General features: G+C 33.6%; 1 protein-coding gene across 1 annotated transcript; it reads right to left on the reverse strand.

The window, feature by feature from the left end:
• Positions 1 to 1,220: 1,220 nt before the first annotated feature.
• On the reverse strand, positions 1,221 to 10,206 carry LOC116772502 (prolactin-releasing peptide receptor-like). The gene is made up of 2 exons (XM_032664719.2): positions 8,766 to 10,206; positions 1,221 to 1,989 (listed from the first exon to the last, which is right to left on the reverse strand). The coding sequence occupies exon 1, from the start codon at positions 10,169 to 10,171 to the stop codon at positions 8,768 to 8,770; it is 1,404 nt and encodes a 467-aa protein (XP_032520610.2). The 5' UTR covers positions 10,172 to 10,206; the 3' UTR covers positions 1,221 to 1,989; positions 8,766 to 8,767.
• Positions 10,207 to 11,424: the final 1,218 nt, after the last annotated feature.

An 11,424-nucleotide genomic window follows, 5' to 3' on the forward strand; every position in this document is an offset into this window, starting at 1 on the left:
TTAATGAAATTAAGAAAATTGGAAAGCGTTAGGAGAAGCCGTCTGATAGTTACTTACTAGTTATCGGGACTTTAATCCTTTATCCAGAAAATGCAAGTTAAAAATTCATCAACTGGCTATAATTTTTTTAATTTTATTTTTAAACGTAATTCAAAATTTGGGAATATTCATTCTTTAATTTATTATTAACTGTTTCATGATATACTATCTCAGCTTAAAATTTGAGTTTGGAATATTTCAAGTTGGTTCATTTTTCAAAGTTATATTCTATAATCATGACAAACAAATTAGTGAAGTATTTTAAACAGTAAATTAAAAATACAGTAAATGATGTCTCGTGTCGGTTTTTCTAAGTCAGAATTTACAAAATTAATATAATTTAGTTTTAAATTAAAATAAATCCTTCCAAAATGTATTGTATATGTTATATTTAATGCCCAATATGTTTATCAGTTTCAGTTTCAGTTGATCAGAAAGTATTTCATTAACACGTGTGTGTAACTTTTAACACTGTGTAACGTTATTTATGGTGATTTTATTTTGTGGACTGGGATAAGAGCTGATTTAAAACGCTGCTTGTATTTTACAAACCAACCCAATAATCTTTTACCCTTAACGCATAAATTATTTCCTTTTTGGGACGATGAAATACAATTTAAAAAACACCACTGACGTTATGTTTATTTAGAAAGAATTTCTATACAAACAGTACCATTAAACCAATATAAACTTAGGGTGAACTTTGAAACTAGTAATATATCTATGAAACGAAGTTTAAAAAAATGTATAAATGAAAACTTTTTTCATTATTTTTCATATTTTTTTTCCATAAATTTTTAATGGAAATTTCGAATAGATTATGTCTTCCTAATTCATTTATATGCTATTCTATAACTGTTTCCTTTTCAATTCAACCAAAGCAATTTCAATGAGAATGCAACCTTTAAAAAACTTTACCAATTCCAATACGTCTTCGTAAGCCACATCTTTGTTAAGATAAGACGTTCCCAATTCTTAAAGAAGTGAAAGAAGAACATTATTTAATATATTTAAAGGTGGTTTTAAATTGATCTTCAAGAATTGAGTATTACTCTAAATGTAAGCCTTTAGCATTGAGACATTTTAATTGGAAATAAATAAAGGGTACATTACTAATAAAACAGCGATATTTATTATTCTACCAAATAAAATGTATTTTAGTTAATTTGTTGATTTAATCATAAATCTACATTAGCATTTAAGCAACTTCGTTAAACATTTTCGTATTTTATACTTAATTTACAAATAACAATAGATCTCGTATCTTTGTACAATAAAGTTAATATTATATTAAATGTATAGTTACTATACATACTACATGGATATATTTATTAGTTTTTAACTAGTATTCTTTGTGTTTCCCGATAAACACTTAATTTCAAACGTCATTGCAACAATAATTATACCATCCTATAATGTGATACCTAATCATTATTAAAAATATATTTTACATTTGACCTCCAAGGAGGATGTGTAAAATTTTATTCGCCTACAATATTAAGTTTGCAATCAAGTTTGAAATTGGGCTCAACAGTTTAATCGAGAAACACAATTTGTTTATTTCATTTTTTTCTACATGAGAAGTATTACATATTCATCAATAATAAACTCTATAAATAGGCCTCTCGGATACCTACTTGCTTAGCGACAAAGACAATCATTTCTTATGTATTAAATTAATTTATTTACAATAACTAGATTACAATTAGATCTATTAGTGCTACATCACAATTAGCAAACAAAAACATCATCTAAATTCATTTTACCGACGTAACATTTTAAAGCAGCATAGTACATTTAAAACATGCAAAAATTTCTTCATTTACATCTAACATACCAAAAAATTATACTTAAATTTATGCTTGCGATGAGACTCAGATGGAACGTAAGTAATGAATTGTGTAGATGAAGGGAGAATTCTTGATAACGTTTTACTGTGGCTTGGTAATTCTGAAACAAACAAAAAATATCTTAATAAGATCATATAGTCATTTGATAGAATATATTTGACGTCGTTTTACAAAACTGATTCCTCGAGTTTTTTCGATTTGAAATTTTAATAGCCTACTTACTACCTAATAATTCTTTAATGGTTTTCGATAAAAATCATATTTTAATAGTAGGACGCTTAATTAAACGCGGTCTTGTTGAAGGCTGCGTCTACAGAAATAAGAAAAGCAGTGAAAACTTAAAGAAATTTTTAAATTTAAATATTATTAATTTTATTATCGATTTAGGATTTCATTTTATCGATTTTATAAATGACACTGATAAAGATGTTATATATCTTTAAAATGAAAATTTTTTATGTATAATAAATTATGTAGTTTCAATACTGTTCTAGAATATTTTTTTATCTACGCGTTATAGCCTAGAATAGTAGCTACTTTTCTATTCAATTGAATAAGTGGTTTGTGTATACCTGAAGAGAGATACATGACTGAAATCTTTTATACCTAGAGTGAATGCTCTTTCAAAGTTTGTATGCACTTTAACGGAGTGTTGTGAAATATAAAGACTGAATGAACTTACTTTCTGAGACTGACAAGTAAAATGTTTTTATACAAAATTGTGACAAAAATAATGCCTCATACTTTATAATATAATAAAATTTATTTTGGATCATTATAATATATATATATATATGTCGGCGTTAATGATAAATATGTAATAATTAAAATAATACTAATTATTACTCAATTGATTTGTTGGTTTCGTTAAATAACTTTTGATTGTAAATAATAATTTGAGTTTTATTTAGAAGTAAAACGACTCAGACTTCATCCACCAATCAGTGAATCAGGTGTGTTGTGAAGGGAGGGGACGGCTCCTATATAAGTAGGGCTAATCGTCGATGAGCCAGTGGTGGTTCGGCAGCCGTCCTGTTCACAACTCATAATTGTGGTCAAGGGATCCGCCTGAATCATCTACTTATTTTAATAAGTACTATAAATGGAGGATAATTCTCACAACCGTGAGACTTCAGAGCCACCTAGCTCGCCCATACTCCAATCGCGAGCCGACATCAGATGTGGGATGGATCCAGCAGGTCCATCGTCTCACACAAAAGGAGTAAAATGTGCCAAAGAACTCGGATACCCTTCTGGCACTGGCCAGCTTTCTGGAAACATTATCTAAACAACAACAGGCCAGTATGCAAGCAAATGACGATTTCCTTGCAGGTTTACTTTTCAATTTGATTTCAACAACACAAAGGCCAAGGTTAAGTGACATCTATATCGCATCGTTTACCCCAGACGGGAACGTGCCTATAAGGGACTGGTGCTCCATGTTGACCAAGCGAAAAATCACTGGAATATAAGTGACTCTGAAATTTGTACAAAAATAGCTAGATTGTTAGAAGGCTGAGCTATAACCATTGGGGATACATGGCCTGTCAAGTCATCAGTGTGAAAAGACACGCGAGAAGCTTTAATATAAACATTTGAACTTGAAGCGAGATACTCTAATGACATATTAAAACTAAGGATTTCAGGTTGGACACAGCGCATCCAGTTAAACCCATAAAAAAAAGGCGTGGCAGATCTGGAAACGTGTAATAAACAGCGATAAGGAGAAGGATGCTGTTGAAGCAGTAATTGGCTGTGTAGATAATGAATACTTGCGGCCTCGTCTTTTGTCAAGTGTGGAAAAGCTGGGCATATTCAGACAAACTGTAACATAATAACTGATATTGTGAGTGATTCTCAACCATTGTTGAGTTCTAGTTTCGACAGAGCGGAAGGATCCAAAACCACGTGCAATTACCGTGGCAAAATTGGGTATGTAGAATCTACATGTTTCGGAAAAGGTTAGTGAGGTTTTAAACAAGGTCGACTTATTGAGGGAACATAGCGGAATGTTGACTCCAATGAATATAAGCTGGGCAACTTTAACTGCGTGGCATTCTACGACAGCGGTGCTTCCCGGTTTTTGGTAAGACGGTCGCTGGGCTCTTCCTTTCCACGAAAACGAGAGTAATGTCTATTGATGTTCAAGGGGTGGGCAGGGGGAGCGTTCCAATATCGTCGTGTCAACGGGTCAAGACTTTGTGCAATTGTTGAAGATCATGAAACTCTTTGTGACGTTTTAATTGGTGCAGATTTGGTTGTAGGAACAGGACTGACTGTGCTTATTACGGAGGAGGGTGCTGCTGTGGTAAGACATTCTACTATTATACTATATACAGCGTTAACTTTTGAAATACCCTTTCCAGATATTGACACCGATTTGGCCAACGAGGCGGAGATTAGGGAGTTGAAGGGTCTTTTGGCCAAATACTGTGCTACATTTGCTACCGGAATACCAAAAGCCAAAGTGGGGACAGGAGGTTGACACATACAACTCAGGGACCCACTTGGAGTGGTTTCAAGACGACCTTATAGGATGGCACCAATGGAGCGAAGGAGGGTTGAAATTATTATTGTAGATTTAATTGCCAGTGGTGTGATCCGTGAAAGTGCTTCTAATTTCGCAAGTCCTGTGGTTCTCGTCAGGAAGGGGAGTGGCGAGGATAGGATGTGCACGGGTAACCGTGAACTTAATGTAAACACTATTTCTATCAAGCTTTCATTGCCCCGGATGGACTCTACGAATATACGGGAATGCCTTTTGGATTAACTAGCGCTCCGGAAGTGTTCAAACGGGCAGTCATGACTGCTCTGCGGTTGTTACTGGATAATATTTTGGTCTATATGGATGACGTCTTGATAAAATGTCAGAGGGTTTGCAAGCTCTTGAAGGGGTTTTGGCTGCTTTGACAGAGGTTGGATTTTCAAAAAAAAAAAAAACGCGGGAAGGTGTTCCTTCTTTAGAACAGGAATTAATTGTCTCGGTGACCTGATATCAAATGGTGCTGTGCGCCCGGGTCCGAGAGGGGTCGAAGCGCTCTAGAGGTCTCCTGTGCCAGCCCGTGTTAGGTAAGTACGTCAATTTTGTGGATTAGCACGTTACTTTATACGTTTTATACCATCATTTTCCGAACGTGTATTACCACTTTATAATTTGACCAAGAAGGATGATAAATTCGAAATGACAGCTGAATGTGGAAATAGCAGACTTGACGTAGTTCGGCGTCTAACCTCGGCACCAATACTAACCATTTTTAAGGAAGATTGACTAAACGAACTATATACGGATGCAAGCAGTACAGGTCTTGGCGCTATCCTTATCCAAATAAACGAGGGTAAGCAACATCAAATAGCATATACGAGTATGAGAATAACGATTCTAGAAAGTCAATACCATGCTTATGAATTAGAAGCTCTTGCAATTGTACACGCCGTAAAACACTTCAGACAGTACCTTTATGGAAGATATTTTAGTATAGTCACTGACTGTAATGCCATAAAATCTTCATCTCATGAACTTTTACCAAGAATTCACAGGTGGTGGTTATTTTTTAAAACATTACAATTTCAAAATTGAATATTGACAAGATTTTTTCAGCAGAAATAGTATTATGTGTATTAACTTAATTCAAAACATAGATCCACGACTTAAGGTCGAACAGCCACGTAAGGTCGAATAGCGACGTGATGCTGATCTTGCTGTGTTAATTAAAAAATTTGGAAGTGGCGACATGACAACCGCTCACCGTCTTCATGACCTTGTTTTGGAGCATAAATACCAGAATGAAGAACCAGGATCCAAAAAATGGAAGCAAGTAGTTCCCAAATAATATCAGTGGAGCATTATTAATTGCTATCATACTGCTCTGGAACACTTCGGGTAGGAGAAAACTCTTGCCAAAAATTCGTGAAATTTATTGGGTTCTTGAAATGTCCACAACCGTAAGGCGATTTATTGATAATTGTGCCATTTGCAAAACGAGCAAAAGATGATCAGGAGCCAAACAGATACAAATGTATCCTATTGAGAAGAAATCTATCCCATTTGATACGATTCACATAAATGCGACGGGGCGCCTCACTAAGAAACATGATAAAAATGAATATGTAATCGTAATAATCGATGCTTATACAAAATATGTAACCTTGACTTACGCAACTAATAAGACAGCAACCATGGCGCTTCGTGCACTGGAATACGAGGTTTCGTTATTTAGGACACCTAGGCAAATAATTAGTGATCAAGATACAGCTTTCAAAGTCGAATTTGAATTTTGTAAATTTCATGGTATTTATCAACATTACATAGCTCCTGGCGTAAGTCGCACTAATGGACAAATTGAACGTGTAATGGGAGTAATCAAAAATGGGTTAACGATTATACGGAACTACGGAACTAAGGATTGAAACTACGGAACTAAGGATTGGAAGAAAGGTTTGAATTCTCTCGAACTAGCAATTACTAGCAATTAATTGCACTAAGCACAAAACTACGAATGTATGTCCTATAAAAGAGTGTATGTCCTATAAAAGCTTTAACTGGAAGACAGTGCGCAGTACCTGTAGAACTACTTACGTTAATAAACGAAGATGAAAGGATAGCAAATTGAAGTCAACTCGATGATTACATTAAGAAGAAAATTAACGTTAGGAGAACTCAAGATAAATTAAGGTTGGACAAAGGAAATGCTAAAGTAAAGGAAAGGTTAAAGTTATAAGATTGGAAAAGGGTGGAATTGGATTAGATTTTAAATACCCTGATGCATATGAAATCAAAAAAAAAATATATATTGCCTAACGATCGATATCAAATTGAGATAGTTGGAATAGAAAAAAAAAAGGGGTTTCTCACGAACAACTGCGGTTAGCTCCAATACCGGATGAAAATGCGATAATTACAGGGTTCCGTGACGGCGTTGGAAGGTTTGTCAGTTGTTGGATCAAGCTTAACTCGAGTAGAAGTTGCGTAGAAGTTGGTGATCAAAGTTTCACACAAAATACTAATTCTATCAATTCATCAAAAGATTAAAAGTTTGCAGTTTTACGCTTTTAAATTTTGTTGAGGACAGGGTCCTCCAAAATCATGAGTTGTATAGATTTTGTTGAGGACAGGGGCCTCCAAAATAATGGGTTGTATAGATTTTGTAGAGGACAGGGGCCTCCAAAATCATGGGTTGTATAGATTTTGTTGAGGACAGGGGCCTCCAAAATAATGTTTTGTATAGATTTTGTTGAGGACAGGGGCCTCCAAAATAATGTTTTGTATAGATTTTGTTGAGGACAGGGGCCTCCAAAATAATGTTTTGTATAGATTTTGTTGAGGACAGGGGCCTCCAAAATCATGGGCTGTATAAATTTAAATCATGGGTTGTATAAATTTTGTTGAGGACAGGGGCCTCCAAAATCATGGGTTGTATAAATTTCGTTGAGGACAGGGGCCTCCAACAATATGACTTAAATAAATTTTACTGAGGAAAGCCGGTTTCAAGATTTTAGAAGCAAAGTTGAGCAGAGGAACCTCCAAATTTTGTTGAATAGATTTTTTAATAGGTCGAGGGCGACCTTTGTGCAGAATGGCCGTGTCGGCGTTAATGATAAATATGTAATAATTAAAATAATACTAATTATTACTCAATTGATTTGTTGGTTTCGTTAAATAACTTTTGATTGTAAATAATAATTTGAGTTTTATTTAGAAGTAAAACGACTCAGACTTCATCCACCAATCAGTGAATCAGGTGTGTTGTGAAGGGAGGGGACGGCTCCTATATAAGTAGGGCTAATCGTCGATGAGCCAGTGGTGGTTCGGCAGCCGTCCTGTTCACAACTCATAATTGTGGTCAAGGGATCCGCCTGAATCATCTACTTATTTTAATAAGTACTATAAATGGAGGATAATTCTCACAACCGTGAGACTTCAGAGCCACCTAGCTCGCCCATACTCCAATCGCGAGCCGACATATATATATATATATATATATATATATATATATATATATATATTTCTATATACTGGAGTCTTTCTACACTTGCTATGCTAATATTGGACTCTTAACATAAATATAGTATAATGTTTGAATTGTATTAATTTTATAAAAAAATATCTACTACAATAAAATATATAAAAATTGCGATTAAAAATAGGCGTTGAACATAGAAGGATGAAGATTTGAAGTAGTATATTGTTTTTATGCTAAATGACAATAAAATATTTAGTGCCTGGTCAGTTTACAATTTAGGGCTATGAAAAATAAATTTTGGCTGTGGAACATACCTACCCGGTATACACACAAAACTTAATAAAAATCCTTCCAACCGTATCGAAGCAGTTTAGTAACTTAAACGAGCACATCTCTTCTAGATTTTTATACAAAAGATATATTGTTGAAAATATTTAATACTGAGTCTCTTTTTTTATTTAAAATGTACTGTACAAAGCTAAACTTAAAATACTGCAAGAATTTTTGTAAAGATGAGATATTAATAGTCGTAAAATATTCCCCTAAGTACGTAAGAGCATAAACCAAGGACTGAACTTTTATCTACTCTCCGAACAGACTTGTATCCTTTTCATTTCACGTCTGAAGAGTTGAAAAGTTTATCCGCAAAATGATTTTTAAAATCTCAACTTACATTTTCATTTTGTTTGATAATTAAAGAATGCAAGTGAATTTAATATTCGTCAATCTAAGCTAAACAATACTTTGATATTGTTATTCCAAAACATTTTTCGTCTATTATTATTGGTGTCTGAAATAGCAATTTTATATGTAATAAAATCACTATTATACACATATACTTTATTCTTATATTAAAGAAATTAGGGATTCAAAATTCTTAATAATACGAGTATGTATAACAAATGGTAATACTCACTATTATATTTGAGTCTTTGCCTCTTTCGGTTCTACAATCTGCGATTCTTCGCTTATCAACTGCAAACTCATATTTTCAGTCTTCGTATGAAATGTCGACGAGATAGTTTTATCTTCTAACAAAATGTTTTCAACTTCAACTCCGTCCTTTTTTCCATTACTATTTCCTTCTAGCATCCGTTGTTTTATGGATGGGCCTCTATTGAAAGAGGACGCAAGTAATGTTTCTTGGATAGTTTCGTTCCCGTTACATATCTTATCAGCTTTATTTGTGGGCATTCTCCCTGAATGATAACTATTTCGTACTCCACCCGTTGATTCAAAAAAGGGCAGTACCTGTTTAAATTCTTTCCTAAAGTTCTCATTTAGCCATGCATATAAGAATGGATTGTAGCATGTAGATGCCATGGCCATAGAATGTGCAAGGAAAAATGAAACGTAATAATAATTCCACTCTGTCATTTGTGCGTAGAAGTCGTTAAATATGTTTATTAAATTTAATGGTAACCAAGACGTGCCAAAAATTGCGACCATAGATATTAGCATTCTGTTTGTTCTTTTCTTCCTATCTCTATCCGCTTCCTCTCTCCTTGTATTTTTAGCACCTGGTTTTGATCGGGCACGATCGTTTAATCTTATGCTTACACATGTATAACAAATCGCTATCACAAGAAATGGTATTAAGAATTGTAAGACGGTCGTGAAGACACCAAAAATCTTCCTTGATTTATCTGATGGCCAACTTTCTTCGCAATAAGTCTTGTTATTAGTGATTTGGATTCCCATAAATAACCCATAGGGGCAAGTGACAACTAACGAGAATACCCAAATAAATATGATAATGAATATGCACGTGGTTAGTTTCATTCTAGGATGAAAAGGATAAATTATGACGAAAAATCTGTCTATAGCTATAGACGTAAGCGTTAGGGTTGATATGTAAACACTTGTTCCTTGAGCATATGGCATGAGGTGGCAAAGAATTCTTCCAAACACCCATCTTCCTAGGAACGTATACATAGGCGTTAGTGGTACAGCAAAAACACAGAGAAGTATATCCGATAATGCCAAGTTTGTTATGAAAAGATTAGTTACTGTTTGCATAGCACGATTTCGGAAAACAACATAACAGACTAATACATTCCCAAACACTCCAAGAACAAAAATTATTGTATAGAGAATACAAAATGCAACCTGTACTATTTTAACGTCGATTATATCTGTGGTACGATTTGATTTAGGCTCATCAATAACTTCAACTGATTCTCCCGTGAGGGTTTTTAAAATCAAAACACCCCCCAAAAACGACGTGCTGTTAAGATTCATAGCCGCGAAAACATTTTTACTAGTGCTCAAAGTATCCTCATAGCTTACATTGTAAGCGGAAAGCATTGTACTAGTGTACATCAGTAGTATTTTCAACTTCTAAAACCACTCGCCAGTCCATCTGTAACAAAATAAGATATATAAAAAGTTGTACATGTATCATATCAGTAGGTAGTACTTATGTCATAGAATGGAAAAGGTTTATTTAATAATTGCTCAGTATGTCTCTAATATAATATTATATCTGTTGTGTTTAAGTAGGACAAGCAAACATTTTCTTCTAAATTCTCGAAAATATATATTTTTTTCAATTAGGTCTTACATTAAATGAATTTTGGGTTGATATAATAATAAAGTTTATTTATTATTGTTATTATTCAAATATTAATTATTGTTTGAATCCGTTGTTTGAATTGTATGCAATTTATTAATATAGTGCACACTAATATTAAACCTTGTTTAAAGTTACATAGCTCATAGTTTACTTAATAACAAGGATGTGGCTACACAATTTCCGGATACATCTGATAGCATAAACTTGGCTGACCGCTAAGAACAGAACTAAGGTTTAGTTATGGCTGATCACGTTTACGGTTACAAATATTTCTTGACAATATAAGAAAAGTAATTATTTTATAAAAATCAGACACGTTTTCGTAAATAATATGACTTTTATGACATAAAAAACTTTAAATAAAAGTAAAAGATCCGACACTAAACTTTTAGTTCGATAGAAGTGGAAGCTACTTCATTCAATCAATTAAGTGTGAACTCTCAAGTGTTCCATAAAATTCCGATCGCAGTTCACGAAACTTTAACATTTAAAAACTGAAAAATTTCCTTTTATCCGTTTCATTTATATTCTTGAGTTGATTTTTATAAGCACAAAACTCTGAGAATCGGTGGCTTTTCTATAGATTCTAACACGACTAAATAGATTTTTAAGAAACTCTTATGTATGGAATAACAAACACGTATCACTTATCCGCATCTACTGGTAAGGCTGCTGAGAACTAATATCATTAAGTAATGTTAATATTTTTATATTATTGGTGCTTCATAACATTAGTATGATCCAAGAAGATGTTATAATGACGGTAATCGCAGGTAATCACATAAATTCGAACGCGGAATAGCCTCTCCATTAATTTGCGACAACATTAATTTACTTTTTACGACTCCAATGTTTTGGGGGCTATTAAGTCTACAGTTATGTGTTTAAGTTATAAGCGGTGAGAATTTTGGTTTATAATTTGGTGGATGGGCTAACTGACGAATAATATTTTAGTAATTAACAAAAACGTAACGATCCCAGGCCATATATAAGCTTTTAA

Source organism: Danaus plexippus, chromosome 12 (genome assembly GCF_018135715.1).
Source record: "Danaus plexippus chromosome 12, MEX_DaPlex, whole genome shotgun sequence".
Classification (NCBI taxonomy): Eukaryota; Metazoa; Arthropoda; class Insecta; order Lepidoptera; family Nymphalidae; genus Danaus; species Danaus plexippus.